The sequence below is a fragment of the Zonotrichia albicollis genome, chromosome 12, assembly GCF_047830755.1.
Source record: "Zonotrichia albicollis isolate bZonAlb1 chromosome 12, bZonAlb1.hap1, whole genome shotgun sequence".
NCBI classification, from domain to species: Eukaryota; Metazoa; Chordata; class Aves; order Passeriformes; family Passerellidae; genus Zonotrichia; species Zonotrichia albicollis.
In genome coordinates, this window is record NC_133830.1 from 9,204,339 (window position 1) to 9,223,884 (window position 19,546).

The 19,546-nt window shown below is 44.1% G+C and overlaps 1 protein-coding gene across 5 annotated transcripts in view; it reads right to left on the minus strand.

Annotated features, from left to right (window-relative positions):
* The window catches only part of PLXNB1 (plexin B1), a 77,251-nt gene that overhangs the window by 35,453 nt on the left and 22,252 nt on the right, over positions 1-19,546 (minus strand). For all 5 annotated transcript variants that reach the window (XM_014268060.3, XM_014268059.3, XM_014268056.3 and 2 more), the window contains one exon: positions 2,682-3,825. In XM_014268060.3, the coding sequence (XP_014123535.2) occupies positions 2,682-3,815 (1,134 nt within the window). In that variant the 5' untranslated portion in view covers positions 3,816-3,825. The remainder of the gene's footprint in view (positions 1-2,681; positions 3,826-19,546) is intronic.

Sequence of the window (19,546 nt, forward strand, 5' to 3'; positions counted from 1 at the left end):
ACTTAAAGACTTCTATTTCTCCAGCTATCCAATTCCTTTAAGATTTATTTTGAAGCAGGACACTGCCAAAATTCCATGCTCCAAAGCATTAACTGCTTATTTTGAATGGGATTCTAGATATCTTTTGCAACCTTTGTACAAATTCTGGAGCCTAATGACCCCACTACTGGCTGATTTTTCAAAGACTGCTTAAAAAATGTCCACATATAAGTCAGAAATATTTATAAGCCAGTCGTGCTCAGCACTGCTGTTGCCTTTATGTGATGCCAAGGGCAAGTCACCTCACACACAACATTTATCTACCATAAACCAACATGACCTGTGCAAGCTCTCCCACTGGCACAGCCCAGCCGTGGCCTCTCAGGGGCTGCCAGTATAAAGTACTTATATAAATTTACATAGAAGCTCTTTGAATTGCTTGCAATGAATAACATCTTGGCAACGTTGCAGAAAATGCACTTGAGGAATCATCCAGTGTCTTAATGAAATGCAGCAGCTGCTGCTGTGAATTCTGCTGTGGGTATCCTATCTGCACAGGTAGGAAACAACAATAGGAAAAGCTCTATTTATGCATGAAGAGGACTAAAAACAAAAGGACAAGATACATGTCTTGAAAACTACACCCACAGAAGACATGCAGCCTTCCCAAGCCTCATCCAAATGTTTCACACTTTCAATTTATCAAGTCACTAAACAGCATCTACACAGCCTCCTGCATCCCATAAGTAACGAATCTCCAGCAAACTGAACAAATGAACTGGGTCTGAAATTCTTATAAAAACAAGCTGGGGTTTTTTTCCCCCAGTTCAAGAGATTGTATTGAACTGTAAAACTCAATTTTAGCATCCCTTTTTGGACCGAAACCCAGAGGCAGATCTAACTAAGGAAAAGGGCATACCTTATGCACTAGTTGGTTGGGAGGCAGAAAAATGTGAAATTAATTAGCATTATCCTTACATCCAGCACAAGCTGCCACCACTGAAAAGAAGTTAAAACTGTTCCTGCATAAAATGTCCATTGACAGCCACTTCCACTCAGCCCTGAGTGGAGCAGGCTGGGGCTGGCACAGACCTTTCCATGATGTTGGATACAATGTGAACGACAAGCGCTACCGTGTGCTGAATGGTGCACGATCAGGTTTGTTAGGACATTTACATTTCATTGGACACACTTGTTCATAAGACATCACATTATGGTCAGCCCACTCAAGCCAAACCACGCAGGTGGGACCCTGGGGTCATGCACCAGGAATCACAGACAGACTGCCTTTTCCTCCCACCCTGTGCATCCACTTCTCCATTGGATCAAATGGTATAAAGGTACTCTACGTCATTTTGAAAGAAGGATTCATCTGCTCATACCTGTTCAATATTTAACTCCCTTAAGCTCCCCTAAAAATCACTTGTCATTCCATGTGGCCTTTCAAAGGACTCACAGGGTATGCCTAAGAAATACAGTGAAAGCAGGACATCAAGCTGGGCAGTCTCCTTCCCAACTCTTACATACTCCTCCCACCCTCACACTCATCCTGCTCCAAGCCTGCTCTTTACCCTTCCCTTGTCCCACAAGTACTCTACAGTCAGCTTTAGCTACTGAAAGGAAAACCATAATTTTAAGACTGGTTTTGAACCACACACCCAACCCCAGAAACTTCTAAAGCTCTGTGGTAACACTTTGCTCTTTGCAGCACCAGGCTGGGAAGAAGCAATTCTCTGGACAGCCTGTTCTGTGGAGGGAAGACACAAGATAACAGTGCTCTGCTAAGGACCTGAAATACTCTTGGTGCAAACAGGTTGCTCATGGTCACAGAGCCTCATGCCAGGACACTGCATCCAGGAGAGCACTGCTGCACTGTTTGAATCACTGTCCCTGATTTTGCAGCCAGTGTGGCTGCCAGATGGTGAGAATTCAGGGTCACAGCCACTTTAGGTTAAATTTTTATCCTGCAACATCCCATCATGCTTTTGTCACTGAATGTAAAGCATTATCACCTCTTTTACAGCTCTGGAGAAAAAGAGCCAGCTCAGGAGAAGATCCTTCTTGTGCCCAAAAACCTGCAGGACTAAAGCAGTCTATAGGAAGCTGGGATTTGCACAGAATCACAGAATTATTAAGGTTGGAAGGGACCTCTGGAGACCATCTAGTCCAACCTCTCTGCCAAAGCAGGGTCACTTAAAACCTGCTACACAGGAGCACATCCAGGAGGGTTTTGAATATCTCTTTGATGACACTTGGTTTTGCTAATGCTCCTTTTTGTTCCTGAGTGCCCTTGCAGGAAGCTGTTGTGAGGTGCACTTCACCATAAGCAACAGGGACCCGGCACACCCCTTAAATTCCCTTCCCCACACAGAGGAGCACATACACATGCTCCTCTCCTTCCCTGCAGTGCAGACCAGGAGATGACACAGATAAAGAACTACTTGAACAGCAGCTTCAGTGCCCTTGGCCTGGTATTGCCACAAGACAGGCCTCAGGGCCAGGTCACACCAGATGCTCTTCCCACTGCCACATACAGTTCCTCTCCCTCTGCAAGGAATCCTGCCCATGTGGGGCACAACAGACTGAGCCCAAAGGCTTTTAACCCAGATTTCAACATCCATCTGTGTAAGCAAGACAACTTCAGGAACACAGAGCAACACAGGAACAAGCTGCAGACTGCTCAAAAGCACGAAGACACTTACCGCTGGCAGCTGGACACAGTTGGAACTGACATCATACTCAATATACGCCACTTCTGTCCCTTCTTCTGACTTCCCATCTCTCATGTAGCAAACATCCCTAGTCCAGTTGGTCAGGCGATCCACCTCCTCCATTGTGTAGACGCAGAGCGCAGATTCCTCGCTCAGTTTCCCAGAGGAAGCCTGCCAGGCAGAGAAAGCTGCAAACAGCACCTCGCCCTCGGTGTCCAGCTGTCCCTGGGCCAGCTCCTTTCCCGGCCGGGTGACATAGGCGGCCTGCAGCAGGCTGTATGTATTGCCTTTGCTCTGGCACAGCAGAGGTAACTCCACGTACGAGTAATAGTGGGAGTCATCCAGGCAGATGCGCGAGATGTAGGTCTTGTACTCGCGCGACTGCGATTTGAGGTCCCGCCGGTAGAAGAGGAAATAGACACTGGAGTGATAAGTGAAGGATTTAATGAAATGGTGGTTGTACTCTGACAGCCGGCCCACAGCCAGTTTTGCCGTTTCTTCATAGGAGAAAATGGAGTGAGAGTCTGTGGCTTGAACATCCCCTCCGTGGGCCCTGAGATTCCGGGTCGTGATGGGAGGAATTCCTCCTCCCACTCCTCGGCTGGTGTACCCTCGTCCCACAAACAGCAAGGGCACCTCATCCTTCGAGTAGGCGATGAGTCCCACAGTGGTGATGTTGGGATCATTGGCAGCCACGTACTGAGTGTCACCAGGGCTCTCTGGCCGGAAGAGGACGTGGTCGATGGACTCCAGGCTCCTCTTCTCACAGATGCCCTGGTGGACGCTGCCACACACGATGAGCTCCTTCTGCACAGTGTTCACCAGCAGCAGCTTGTTGTGATTGTCAGTGTGGTGTGCCTGAGGGCACTCCAGCTTTGAGACTGGTGGGAGGCAATCCTTACTGTCCAGAACTGGCCCAGTCTGAACCATGTTCTCCAACAGCAGGTCAGATGTCAGCTGGAAAAGAAAGTTGGTGGCCCCCAAGTAAATGGTTCCAGATTCCAAGTCCATGGACAGGTGGAGGAATTTTGTAGCATTGCGTGAGAATGTGACATACTGCAGTCCCTGTGGAATTGATGCTCCCAAGAAACAGAGAACAGGAAGGAGGAACGTTCCCAGAGGCATGGTAAACACTCTGCAAGAGAGGAAAGGCTGTTATAACTCCTTGGAGCCAAAAGTAGAGATTTACACTCAAAATCCTTCAATAACACCCACAGCAAGAGGCCTTCAGGAGTATCAGAGATTTAATTCAGTCAGATCTACACCAAGATGACAGGCACAGCATTCTCAGGAGAAGCTGCAATACTGCAAGTAAATGCAACATTGAAGCTGATCACTACTCTTGTAACATCAGAAAAATCCACATTAAACTTGACTCCTGTACAGCTGAGCTATGGTGATGTATTGGAAGTTCTCCAGGACAGGACCAAATTTCCATAGGAGCCAGCATGTTGCACATGGTATTAATGAGCAACACCACAGTGAAACAAACCACTAAGACAAACATAACCTGCAGGACCATTGCTTAAATAAACTGCAGCTGAGATCCAATTTGGAGCAAACTTACAAGCTCTTCACTCTGTATTTGATCTAGATATCATAATTAAACCCTCTCTTTGTTATCACTTATGGCTATCAACAGCCTCTTGTGGGTCTAAGGCTGTTCCACCCATGCTTCAGAAGAAACCTTCCCATGCCATCTCTGCCACTAGCATCACGCACCCAAGCAGAGCCTGGGTGCCAGGATTAAGCCTCTGGAATATCAGTCACATCAGTCCTAGCCTCCCCTCTGGGGCTACCAGTCTGCCCTCAGCCCTGCCAAGCCAGACGCTGTGGGTTCCCATTTTCCTGGGAACTTACACAGCACATCCAGGTGAGGGGGAGTTCACCTTTACCTGTTCACCTGTTACTGCTCTCTCTGGGGTAGAAGTCTCTTACTGACACTCATTTCTCCACAGCACTTCTCCCAGTACTGTGTAAGGTGATTTAAACATGCCTGCTTTGTGGACAAGGCTCCATACCTTCCCATGTCTCAAACTGCAAGCAAGTCCAGGGTAGATGCTGGACAGACCCAGGGAATCACCAGACCTGTTCAGCTCCTCTCCAGAGAATACTTAGACCAACTCCTTTTGAAACCTACTGTGATCCACTCAAGCCATGCCATGGATGGGAACAACTGCTCTGGACAAGATGGGGATCCCCACAGCCTGGTGGAAATGTGGTAATAAGTACCTGCAGCATTTAGATTAACACTTTCCCCATGGAGAAAGGGAAACAGCTGCAAGTACTCAATAATTTACTATGAGTACCACCTCATTTAAATTGAGAAGTAGGTGGTGATGCAGCTGTGAATCTATTTCCTTCCAGCCCTCCCTCCCTCTTGCAGGCAGGGTATCAAAGCTGCACAGAGCTGCACAGCTGCCAAGCTGGGTCAGAGGCTCCGTGGAGCTGATGAGTACAGTATCTCCTTCAGAACTGCCCTGTAATCTGCTGGGCTCATTTTGGCAACTCAGCTCCTCAGGGGTGATATTAATTTTGTAGTTAAAGTTAAGAAAACTATCATCACTCCCCTCCTAGGGCATCAGCCCTCTTGGGTCTTCCTCATAAGCTCAAAGTGATTTAGCTCAGAAGTCCTTAAATCACAGAGGCAGAAAAAGATCTGCAGCATTTCAAGAGTAAACTACTCCAGCATTTACTGGAGGACTTAACCAATTTAGGCCACAAACTCCTCAACCCATAAACTGTGTCTTACACTCATTCTATACAATGTCCAGCACACAATGTGCAGAAAACACAGTAGCAATGCTGAGAACAACAGCTGTAAGACTCTGGATCCATCTTCTACTGCCCTGCTATTGCAGAAAAAAACCCCAGAAGTCGGCTTTCCAGCTCCTTTGTCAGTAAAACTGGCATCTTTGCTCTACCTAAAGACCAGTTGAGAGGATTAGTTTACTTGTGAAATCCAGCGGATGGAAGGTATTACAAAAACAACACTTTATTAAATATAGGCTTTGTGAAGCTCTGGAAAAGCTCCACTTCACACGGTTCTTGTAGGTAAGTAGGCAGCACTGTCAGGATATGGCCAGGCACAGGAATGCTGGCTCTGGGCTGGCAGCTTTCCCCCAGAGCACACAGCCACTGATTCACACCACCAGCGCCGTGTTTAGGCTACGTGCACACTGGGGCTTTTGTTTGCCCTGATAATGGACACTTAGTGCTTTCTGCTTCAGAGCTATGAACACACTCTGCTTCACCCAGACTGGCAAACAGCCCTGAACTACCCTAGGAGTCTCTTTTCCAGAGTGGTAAGCGAGTGCATTGTAGCACCTGAGAGAAACCCTCAGCGTGTGGGAGACGCTATGTGGGAAAACCCAGCAAGAAGATACACACAGGCTGAAGGAAGGAGACCTAATTTGACTCTATCCCCTCAGGTTTAGATCAGCAGAAAAGATCTTGCTCCAACTCCAACATGACAGTTATTTTTAATGCTTTTTCATAATTTCTGTTGGAGAGAACTTGATTTAAGGAACCCCCTAACCACACAACTGTCTCTATACCTCTGCACTGCCTTCATGCAGATGTCATGATGGCTTGTACGACTGTCTGGAGTCTCCTCAGTTTCAAAGCTGAAAATGCCTGCAAACAAAGCAATAGGCTGATGGCCACCCAACAGGAGCTTGACTATGTTGTGAACAGCAACAATGACAAGGAGAAGAGAATCTTTGATCTGGAAGCAGCTGAGAATCACAAGACATCATTATAGCTACACCACTCTGAGGAATCTGTAATCTTCTTTTAGCTAATGCAACCTTCCTCTGCCAGCACTTACAAATTAAAATGGGCATGTGTCTCCAGGATTTATGGGTTCTGAAACAGTGGCTTTCTGGCTAGAGGTTATGCCTACAAGCTGCACAACTCTGCTCTGTGTCCCACAGAGCCCCATTGGCAACTGCCAGGGCAGAACTAACCATTACTTCAGCTCACATGACACAACTCCAGCAACATGGATCTTGTTACAAGCTCATCGATCTGTATTTGAGCCGACTCCAAATGTTTCACTGAAAGCATTTTACCTATTGGAGCACCTGTACTGGAAAGAGGTTGCAAAATCAACTAGTCCTTCATTCCAGCAGACCATAATCAGATCTTGCTGTGGCCAAGGCTCTAATATATAGCTACTCTTCTTTCAGTCACCAATACTCCCCTGGAAGTCACTTTGTGAAGAGCTAGTCCTTAAAAATGATTCAGATAAGAAACTACTGTCTGGTCCTCATGACTCTGTGAGAACAGAGAAAACAAAACAGAATGGTAGTACAGCATGTTCTGCAGGCTGGTTCAAATCACCCTGCACAATGGATAAACACTGAATATAGTGCTCTTTGTTGCTCTTTGCTACAAAGACCCATTAGCAAATGAACTTGTATTTATTGCTAGGTGAGCAAACATACATTAGCAATGAGCATGACTGTCTAGCTATCAGTAGCTAGAAGCATTTGCACCCTACATGAGAATAGAGAGGGAAAAAAAGCCAGCAGCGTGTTTTGATTCCATTTTCCAAGTTGTTTCTCAAGCACAGCCATCACTGTCTTTTTTATGCTTGCCTTTCAGTTAAGCCCATGACAACCTCTCTGGGAGGACAGGAAGGAGGAGGATAACCTACATTTAAATCTGATGGTTTCATGACAGGCTACACTACAGAGCTCTTTATGGATTTACTGAACCGTTCTGCTTCCTGTGCTCACTGCTAGTGTATAACACAGCTGTTGTAGACAGATTGCACTAAAAGTGTGTAGCCTTTAATTAATTCTGAATGCAATTGCCAAGGTTTAAAGATTCATTTTAAATATTTCATTTTTTTGATGAATTCCCGTTAAACAGGAAAATGTTCCAGACAATACTCTGAACATTGCCTCTAACTCACCGTAAAATATTAATATCCAAATAATACTGCTGAGTTTTATTTATTTAATCTGGATCACAACAGAAGGGCTGGAGGATTAGTCAGTTCTGCCACAGAATATTTATATCACAACCACGTAACAACAACCAGTAACATTAAAGCAATGGCACTATTGTGTTACTTAAAATTTGAAGTAAGATCGTGTTTTCTGTAGCACTATTTTTACCTCTCTGACCTCACGTATCCCTCTGAGAAACTTTGCTTATTTAATAAAGAAACAAACCCAGAACTCATTTGGGCACATTTTAACAGCGTATCAACACATAGAGATTATTCCAATCCTCCCAGATAATTTCCCTAATACCACATTCTATCCTCCAAACATAGAGAGGTCAGTTATGTTCCAACTTCTAGGCTAGATTTTATACTCACCACCAAACCCAGCAAAATCAGCCTTGGGAAAAAAATAGGTCTCTGAAATCTGCACCTGCAATTTCCACCTTATCATTTGCAGAGCCAACCCACAGTGTAAGCACTAAAAGATTTAAAAATTAAAAGCACCATTTTCCAGCTGCACGACGACCCTTGTGCTCCAGCACATTCAAAAGGCCCAGCAGCAGGAACTCAACCACTGCTATGTTTTCTGCACAAAAGCCCTGAATTACAGCCCCCTTCTAAGCTTCATATGCTCAACAGAGACTTGCTGTTTTCTGCTGTGAAAGATGGCATTCCCATTAAATAAATAAATCTTCCTTGAGTCTTATTTACTACTACCAGGGCAGTTCCCTGCTCTGTTGTTAAGAAGACTTGCAGCAAAAAGCTTCAGCAGAGATGAACACAAACCACTGTTTTCCAAGTAAAATTGACCCCAAGGAGAATCCCAAGTTCAAGCAGTCCTGTCAGAGCAGGACTGGCACAGACAAGGGAGCTCTGTTATACCAGATGTGAATAACACCAAAGATGAGGTCAAAATAACTTCTTAAAAAACCTTAAAGACAGCATCAAATATGAAATGGCAAGGCAGCAGAAATTCTGTACTACAGAATTAATAGCATTCTTGGATAAATACTTGGGAAAATTATGTTTTCTAAATCCTTGATGGTTATTGCTGAACATTACAAGGTATCTTTCTGGATGGTGATTGAAGTCATACTGAAAGAATGTTGCACAAAATATTGTCAACTATGTGATAACTTCAATAATGCTCCTGCATTGCTCTTTGGAAAAACTGCAGAAAGTGCTTCTACCTCTATGGGACTACTTAAATATTAATTTCAGCTGTACTGGAATTAACTGATGATAGTGAATAGGTATTTCCTCTAAACAGCTCTAGCACAACCAAACTTCATCCTTTCACTGATGAAAATGTGTTATAAACACTAAGCTTCCAGTACAACTAGCTCATGAAGTGTTAATGATTAATACAATGTTAAATAGTGAAATTTTTACAAACCAAGACCAACTACATAAACATTTACAAGGAATATAAAGTAACCACAAGATGCTTACTGTTGAAGAAGCTTTCTTCACATATACACTATCATGGCAAATCAAGGATTGACTTTTCCACTTCACCATCCTCTCAAACACTAACTCAATGTGAACTCAAGACCATGTTGCATGTGCATTTTTAAAAGGGAAAATCAAGCCAGCTGGTAGTTTCACAGCATCTTAACACAACCAAAAGATAATGTTCTGCTGGTGTTACACATTTGAAGATTAAAGTCCTTTAGGATCTGCTCCAACTTTCTGTGCAATCAAAAGAAAACCAGTGAACATCCCTTCTAGCCCATGAGCTCCTGACTAAAGTCTCCTCACGATACCAGGATTTTTTCTTAGGGCTCCTAAGCCCTAAGAACCTTAGAGAAGCTACCACCTTAACCCAGCAAGCTGGTGCCTGAGGGCTCTCTACCCCAAGTAAAAATGCCTTCTCATATTGTCTAACTTGTCACAAAATCTTCCAACTCAAAGAAGCTTCTAGTCACTTTTTGTATGAACGGTTTGAAAACTAATCCTCTTTCTTAATCCTCCTTGGGCAAGAAGATAAAGACAGCTATTCTAAGTCTGACAGAGGTCCACCTACACAGAAACCCTAGCTGCAGCAGCCGACAATAATAGATGCCTAAGAAGTAGACGAAGGGCAGACAAGCATAATGCAATCCTTCCCTTCCACATCCTGCCAGCTTTGAGCTTTCCCAAATCACAGATTGCAGCCACGTGTAATCCTTTGGATGGATACATTAAGTGGTCTGAGCTTCTTCAGTCAGAAAGACTTAATTTCCCTAGTAGCTATCTGATCTCATCCCAATTTGTCAACACCCTACTTTTTTAGCTACCTGACCTGGATAAGCATTTTCTTTTGACAGGACCTGACCTGGACAGGCCACTCCTTTGGCTGACACTGCACTCCAATGTTATTTTACCCAGTTTGAACCCACCAGTTCTCCATTTACCCACACAAGAACTCCTTGATCTTCCAGCTGCCACATCACATGTTACATTTGCATCAGTGACTTAACTTTCAATTAGGGGGAAAAAAACCTAGTTAGGAAAAAAATATCCCATTCTATTAGAGTATATCCAAAGAGCCTAGACAGGTTTACAGCATTAATAAAACCCTGTAAGGAAAGCAGGGCTCACTGAAGTTAGCCATCCAATTGGCTCTGCTGAGCAAATTTTCTGTTTCTATGATAATCTACATAAATCTACGACCATCACTCCACATAAAAACAAACTTGCTTGCATGAGTTCAGGAAGCCAATTGTTGCCCAAAATTTAGATGAATATGTGGAGCACAGAGAAACCTCTTCAGAACCCAGGAAATTCCAAGTGCAGATTTCTCATTTCTGTTTAACTGAGACCCAAGAGACAATTTTTAATCTGGCTAATATTAACTAAACTGATCTTAAAAGAACTGTCAGCTAAAACTCTTGGAAAAAAAAAAGTTAACCTATTGTGGAAATAAAGTCACTGTCCCTATCATGATTTAGTAAGTAATTAAAAGACAGGTGTTTCTCTGTCAGATGTGGGTTATCAGTGAGATCTGCCAAGAACTTACTCTGCAGTCTGCACTGTTCAGTATGTTCACGTAAGATCTGAGAAGAGGAATATGCCTAGAAGTGGCAAATTTTATTATTAAAAAAAAAAGTAATCACCATCAAATTCAGAGAAAACTGTAAAAAATAAAACTCATGCACTTAAAAGTAACTACACAATATCTTAGAATGTCAATACCAAAACCAACAAAAAATATTCTAAGTACATAGACTCAACAGGATAAAAACTAGTTGTTATCACTCAGAAAAACTTTGAAAACTTCATAGGTCAGTCCAGTACTGAGTATCAAGCAAAAAGGCAAATACGGCCTGTAGGGTAATTAGGAAAGAAAACACATATCCCCATTATGCTGTCAAATGCTGCAGGCAGTTCTGATTCCCACATCTGAAAAAGGAGACAATAACAAAAGGGACAACAAAGATGACCAAAAGCATGGAGCAGCTTCCATATAAGGAGTGACTGAGCAGAGCAGGACTTTGGACAGACAAAGAAATGACCAGGGGGAAGATAAGGAAAAGTCAAGAGGTCTGAAACATGACAGTGTCAAGATGAAAAACATGGGGTTATTGATGGAATTACATGGTTATATTGCCGTATTTTACAACACAGAAACAAGAGAGCACTCACTAAAGTTACAGACAATTTTCCTAAGTCAGCTCAGGGACATTGTCGCTGGATGTAGAATATTTCAAATAACATTTAAAATGCATAATTAAGTTGTAGAGCTCACTGCTGTAGGACGTCATGGAGACCAGAAACATAAACAAGAGAGAAAAGAGATTATATAAATTCATGGAGAATAGATATAGTTGAGATCAGATGATAAGATATAAGTCCTCATGCCAAGCAGGGCCCTAAACTGATGATGGTCATAAGCTGGGAGGCAAACAGAGGTGGGGAAAAATTTAAAAAAAACAAACCCTAGAACAAACCCACCACATTATACATGCCCTGTTTCTTACAATCCTCATTAAGCATCTGCCTCTGGATCTTGTCAAAGGCAGGACACTGAGCTACACAGAGCTTTGCAATTTGCCCCAGGATGATATTCTATTTAAACTTCTATTTTATGGTACATTTATAGACTTTATTTATTTTTAAATATTAAGAATGTTCTCCAGCCCTGCCTAATCACATATTTAGAAGGCTGGAAGCCTAACCTCCCTGGCTGTTTCTGAAGGCAGTATCTCTCATGTTAACATTCAGATACCATCTAACTGAATCCTGACAGCGCAACACAAAAGTTAATGCACACCACGGGAAAGCAAACCCAGGGCCAGAGCCACAGAGCACAGAAGTGGCAGATCCGAGTTGAGTGCACCCTCAGACCCTCTTTCAGGAACAGCTCTTCCCTGTCTGCCAGCATTTGATGGAAACTCCTCATCAGAGGGAACACAGCGGATCCGTGTGTGCCATCAGAGCAGCCAAGCCTTGGGCAGAACCACGGCTGCTAAAAGTAGGTCAGGACCATCCGTTCTAGGCAGGGAGAAAGGAAAGCTGGAGCACACCAGACTGTTTGGCCAGGTATTACAGAAAACCTTCATCTGGGATTTCATCACTACTTCAAACACATGTGATTCATATTTTACCGGCCTCCACCTCAAACAAGGCACACCTTCCCAACCACACTGCCCTCCCTGTCATTAGGGGCACCTCTCCCAGCCTCAGCCAGGATCCTCCTGTTCTCAGCTTTGGCTCCAGCAGCTACAAAAGCCAGAATCCTGCTCTGCCAGAGCTGTTTGTGCCAATTTCTATAAAGCAGCAATGTCCAGCTGCTTCATCCACAAACAGCCAGGACAGCACACGATCTCCACATAATCCCTTCTGCCTTAGAGTCTGTTTTCCTTGGCAGGATGCCCTGCAGAAGGGAGAGAGATCTCTGCAACCAGCACACGCTTCCCAGAGGACAGGACCGTGACCCCTAACCAAGCTCTCACAGAGGCAAAGGCCACACCCCCAAGGCAAGTTCTTTTGGATCCAGCCTGGCCTTGGAGTAACCCAGCAAGAGAGGAGAGAAGCCTCAAACATCCTCTGAAACTCCTGTGAAAAAGCACCAGTCCTACACTTTCACCTCAAGAGGAAAATCCATGGTTTCCATGCCAGCATCAGCCCTGCAGGTTTGCACAGTGGAAGGGAGAACAGGCTCACCACAGGAGTTCATGCCAGCAGTGGTACAGACCACAGGCAGACACACAAGGACCACATCCCGAGCTCCACCATCCAGGTGTCAAGATGCAAATAAGAAATGTTAAGCACTACAGCCTGTCTTGAATAAATCATTTTGCTCTGAAGACATTGAGCAGAGCAAGGTGCTCTGTTAAAAACATTTTCTTGACACCCTTAAGTCTCAGATTTAGTACCACAATCAATCTATAAAGAACTAATCTGCCCTGGGTGGGCAGGAAGAACTCTTCTTGGTGGTTTCCTTCATTTCAAATAAAATTCATTTTTCTACCCTCCCCTCATCTTCTGGAGAACCATACATCCTGACAGCAATTTGACAGTCTTCCCCTCTCACTCCAAGAGCGTCAGCAGTTCTGGCTGTAGCCATGAATACAGGCAGCAACATGCAAATACATTTAATGCAATGCAGCCACATGAGTAGTACCTATCCCCTCCCACCCAGAAGAGACAGCAGAATAAACAGAACTCCACATCACTACCCCAATCTGCTTGTGGTTTGCCTTCAGACCAAGATGAGGTATATTCTACCTTGTATTACTCAAGTTATGTTAAAGCATTATCAGAAATGACGCTTTGATCAATTATCTGCCATGAATTAGTGCCTCAGCCTGCAAGGTTCTCAGTCATCAGCTGTGAACTACCAGGCTCAATAGTCTGGCAATTAGGTTACACAGGTCTGTTAGATAATGATCCAAACTGAGGTGACCAGACATTTTCTTCCACCTCAGGAAGCCAATGCCAAGGCTTTCATAAAGCCAGTAACAGATAACAACACACCATGCTGTTCAAAAAGCCTGGGGACCTACCTTCCCAAGCTCGGGAAGCTTCACACCTACATAACACATCTAAGGAACAACAGCTCTCACCACACAAGTGCAGAAGCCTGAACAGGTTGGGTGCAGACCTGAGGGCCAGGATCAACTTCACCCCAGTCACAACAGCTCTGAACAAAGACTGTCTCATGCAGGCTGGATATTCAGTGCTTTCAGATGGAGTCCAACATGGAATGGTGGCCCAGGGACCATCCATGATGGGCATTCAAGGTGCTCATGGCTGAGGAGTCACAGGCTGGCAGCAGCCATGCAGCCTCATTCTTCTACTGCACAGCCACAGCCCTCCACGCCACACACGGCCCACACTTGGAAGTTCTTGTGTCAAGGATAAAATTCAGAGCACCGGACTGCATATAGAGAGGGGTGAGAGAACTATTGCTGGGCACAATAGGCAATGCTCTCCCTTCATACCACAGTGGGTCCACAGCCTGGAGGAGGGAAAATAAGCAACAGGAAAACTAAGTGGCAAAACAAGCAGAAGGTAGGACCCTGAAAGATTTTGTACTTGGAGAAATAAACCATGCAGAACAAGAGTTCTCCAGTTATTTTGTTAACATGCAGACACCTAGTCCCATCTTATCCAGAACAAGGAATTGTATAACAAGAAAAAACTCCCAATAAGAAATTTTATACCTTCAAGTGGCTTTACAAACACGAGTTTCTGTTCACTCAGATTAAGGAGATCCTAACTTTTACTGGCAAAATATTTGAGCTCCTGGTTCAGGGCTGAGAAAACTTCTTTGGTGCAGTCCTAGAGGCACAAAGGTTCAGAACCAGCTACCTGCTGATGAGGGCCATGAATTTTAAAGACTTTTGGTTGAGACTGTTCTTCATCTGGTTTGCTACCCTCCCACCTGCTCAGTCTGACAGCCACTGGCTGAGCAGGACTGACTGGCTCATCCTTTCCCCTTTCAGAGAAGCCCAGACCTTCACCCTAGGGCTGCAGAGATGCACTAAACAGGTCTGCAGTGCCAATCTGAAATGCAAACTGCTATGAGCAGGAATTTCAGCCAGTATAACTGGCTGACTGTTGGCATTTCAAGACCATGCTGCCTGCCAGGGTCACCCCTGGGCAAAAAAGTGCCCAGGAGACAGGAAAACCAGATTTACAGTAGTTTGTTAGGAACAGCACTGAGTTCTACAGCTGAGTGGCTGCTCCTCTGCTAGAAGGAACAGCTAGGCAGAACAGAGAGGAAGGAAACAAGGGAGAAATGCACATCTGTGCTAGAAGGATAAACCATAGCCTGTGGTCATCACAGCTCTGTTTGCAGACTGTCCCAGTTCCAGGCAGCCCTCCTCTGCCATTTTAAGCTGTGTACTCCACACACATGGCAGGGACTGTGCCTTCCTCTGGGAAAGGAAACAGTTTACTCTGCCATGCACAGATAACTAATCAAAACCCCACAAAAGTGTGGCTCAGACAGCACTTTTCAGACTTACACATGGACCAAACTGAATAATCAGACACTCAGTGTCAACCCAGGAGTCCATGGTGGGGCTGACACAAATTTAGCCTCATGAAAAAGTTTTAGTTTAAATCTTCTCAGGGCTTAGTGGGAAATACACTAGTTAAAATCATGGATCAGCTAGGAATAGAAAAGATCATACTGGCTAAAGATGGGTTCAAACTAAAACTAATCTGGACAGACTATCTGGAGAAGGGCAGACAGGTCCAGCACACACAGGAGCAAGCTGAGAGAGAGTCACCGCTTGAGCCAAGCTACTGATGAAAACAATAATTGAGAAACTGAGAACAAACCAGGAAAAATACTCCATAAAATGGGATAACAACTGAACACATTGCTACTCTGCAATGATGAGACTTAGGGTTTGGGATAGAAACTTCTTCCCACATCAGAGTTGACCAAATCAAGATAAAGGGGGAGCAATCAACAGGAAAGGAACTTCAGTCCCCTCCACCTGCATTCTCCCTCAGCCCCAGGTCTGTCTGTAATCTGAGCACCCAACTCCTCAGCCACCCCATGGAGTAATGTTCACTAGAGAACACGATATGCACACAAGACTGTTTCTGTGTCCTTGGAGAGGGGCTGTAGCTTCCCAAAACACACCAACTCAGTTTTCAGTCACAAGAGCTGCCTCCAAGAATACACAGCACCGTAGTTCCGCTACCGGTCAGCTCTGCAGAGCTGCTCCCCAGGGATCACAGCAGCAAAATCAGTCAACAAAACATTTTAAACCCCCCACTCCCAAAACTCAAAACAGCAGAGACCATGTCTCTAGAGACAAAATAACAGATAGCCTGACGTTGTTCTCTTCCTTCTGAAATTAAAAGTTCAAAGGAACAAGCAGGGCTGTTCTGTACTGTGCCCTCTGAACATTTGGGTAAGCATCTAAAACCAACTGCAAGAGCTGGCTTTCAAGGCTGAAGCATCTAGAAGTGAGCCCTGTTTCTGAGTTATTTTTAAATGTTTAGACAGGACTTAAAATAGGACCAGTGTTTTGAGTACTTCTGAAGAGTATGAACCTCACGTAGGCCATGACATTTTTAGTTTGAAAAGGCTTTGGAACAGAGGTTTTACTGTTCATGCATCAGCTTATCACCCATTTTAGCTCAAATGAAGTTAGAGTCCATTACAAAGCAAGAAACACCCTTTCAAAGGAGGGAAGTTAACACAAATAAGATGTAGGCTATCAGCAGTAAGGCAGTCTATGTATCTCAATAAAACCTACCATCCCATAATAGCAGGAAGAGCATTTGCCACAGAGAAAAGGGGAAAGGCAGCTTCTCTGCTTATAATATTCATCTTCACACCACTTTTCCTACCTGTGTAATTCCTAGACATACACTCTCTGCCTCTCCTCAAATTCAAGTCAACAGCCTGCAGACTGCAGCAGCCCAAGGCAGTGCCTTCAGCAAGCAAGAGGTGCATGCTGTACATCACCAGCAGCACAGAACCAACCCAGAACACCAGCTGTGCCACTCCCTTTTTTCTGCAAGTTTTATTAGCATCCCCCCTCCCACCCCATGCTGACAAACCAGGCTGCACTAGTCTGGCTCTGGCCTGAAACATCAGACTGAAGCAAACCCACAGTAGCACTTCACCTCCCTGAACACTCTCCCAGGCTTCAACAATGAGCAGCTCAGGGACTTGCTGGGATTAAGGTGGTTTCTGTGCATTTACTAACCTTCAATAGCTCCCTCCTCTACAGACCTGCCCCATGTGTCCTCACACACACACAGATATTTGGCATCACAACATCCTGTGGCAAGAAGCTTCCCAGGTTAACTGCACACATCAAGGACTAAGTTGTTACTTGGTTTTAAGCTTACTCCATGAAACCTGCTCATACTTCTAACGGAAAAGGAAAAAAAAAAAAAGGCTGTTCCCCCTCTAAACTTTCCAGGTGATTCAGGAATTGAAGATAATTGTCACTTATTGTTTTTCAGGTGGAAGAATCCTGACTTACTCTGTCATGCTTTGTATGGAAGGTAACACTCACCTCTGTTCACTATTGCTGCTGTTCCATTTCTAAAAACTGAAGATAACTCTATTAAGATGGCAATGGTTTTCCTAAAGCTGTAGAAAACTCAACTTCCATAAGAGCTAGAGGAACTAGTGTGATGGTTATCAAATACAGCAGGGATTCCCCACTTCTATAGTGAATTGCCCATCTGGTAGCTCTCTGTTAAAATATTCAGCCTAACTCCTTAAACTGAGTTTGTTCAAAAGTAAGTTTACTTTCAAGCCACAGAATTCAGCTGCATCCTTCTTCCACCAGAACATGGAGTATTTTTAAAAAACTTTCTCTCCCTGTTAGTTCTTTGAAAATACAAATTATCTTATGGTTGAATCAGCCTGCCCTGATGAAGGGTAGATCCCTCACAAGATCGTGTCCCAGAGCTTTATTCTGTCTTGCATTCTTCACCAACATTTAAATCCAGCAGTTTTTCCTCAAGTATGGGCACAGTGTTTATAGATTTCCTGATGCTACACAGAACAGTATTCTTACCAGACCTCGTTCTCCTGCAGAGTCATATAAGAATATCTGAGTTTGGAGATTGTGTGTATTGTGACTCCCAAAAATTCTGAGCGATTTCTTTCACAAATGCACTAACTGCTTCCCACATTGTTTATGAGATATAGAAGTTTGTTAATAATACATGCTTAGCTGACTAAGCAACCTAAACTTTCCTGTCAGGCTGAAATAACCTTCCTGGCTTCACTCTTTTCTTTGCCAGTTTTACTATTAAGAGTCAAATAAGTGTTTTTCAAAGATGCAGATATGTAGAAGTATAACTGGAATAAAAAAAGATAAAGAAGGCCATTAAAACCCAACAGAACAATACATTACCTAGAGCTGCAATACTCAGTGCTAACAGCTTCTTAAAAATATAAACCTACCCCACAATTTAGGGTTTTGAACCACACTCTAAGGGTTTGGAAGGAACACCTCACCCCACAAATGGCCCATAACTGGTCCTGATAAAAACAAAGAACCCTTCTCCCAAGGTTCTATGAGCACCTGAGGTGTTTTCAGAGGCAAAGGTGAATGTTTCTCCTGAAGAACTCTTGCCTTGCACACAGCACTGCAGTTGTGTTTATTCTTAAAAACTGGTGGTGCACAGAAAATAGGGCAGAAAAGCAGTCCCTGAACTGCTAAAAAGGGAGGGGAGGGAAGAGGAGGGAACAAGGAACACTCTCCTAGGTAACACCAAGTCGCTACTCCGGCTGCACAGGAATGAAGCTGAGCACGACTCAGATAATAACCGTAACTCACATTTCAGAAGTTAGTTTGTTCAGACATGATCTTTCACACTTCGAGGTACTAAAAAGCATGTCCTCTAGTGCACTTCTGCTGGAGCACTTTTTCAATAGGATCTGGACAGAACCACCTCAGTAATCTCAAAGAATACAACAACACACAGTCCTTGGGCCTCCTTACAATCTTGTATTTTTTTATGTACCCTGAAAGCATGGATCCAGAAGAGACTGGACTGAATTCAAGTAATCTCAAGTACTTACTCATTCCCTATTTCATACTGCTTTGAGTTAAAGGTTTTACTGGAACCACCCAGAGCAATGCAAAGCTGAGGCAACCAGACTCTCCAATCTGTGTACATTTGTTATACGTATTCAGCATTTATTCTTGGATGCCCCAGATTAAAAGAGATTTTCTGCAAACTTGCTCTTTATTACCTAAGAGTTCCATCCAGGTCTACTACCAAACTTTCAGGTTGCACTCCAGAGAGGTCTGGGCTGGGGGTTGCTGTCTCATTTTGCTCATTGTTTTTATTTCTGCTGATTTCATTTCTCCTGACGTTAGAGCTGCAAATCCAACAAGCAGAAATCCTTCAGATGAAGGGCTCCTGTACTCCCAGTGCTCTAACATGATACTCATCTCTCCAGTGCAAAAGTCAGTGACTCATCTCCATCAGCTCCTAGTATCCAGGTGCCAGGGTTTCACTTCCCAGACAGAGGTTCATGCAGATTTGCAGATCTCCAGCATCTCATTCAGTCTGGGATCTCTGGTGTACCACCCTCCATTTGATATTCAAATTCCCATATTCAAATTGCATGTATTCACCTACAGAGTGCTTCACCAGGCAAACTGACAGCAGAGCTGTAACTATCCTGTCTAATAGGAAGCAGCCTGAAAGAATTCACTTTCAGGGAGACATTTCTTCAAGGGTCTGTAGCTGTCAACACCACAAAGCTCAGCCAGCACAGAGCAGCTCATCACACTCCATGGTGATTGACAGACAGAGATGAACATCACTCCTGCTCCAGGAGTCTGTCTTCACATTTGGCAACACTCACTGGCCCATGTCTACTTATAGATCACCATCAGAAACTCATGGGTTTGTTTTGGTTTTTTCGGTTTGTTTCTTTTGTAGGTTAAATTAATTCCCTTCTACAGAA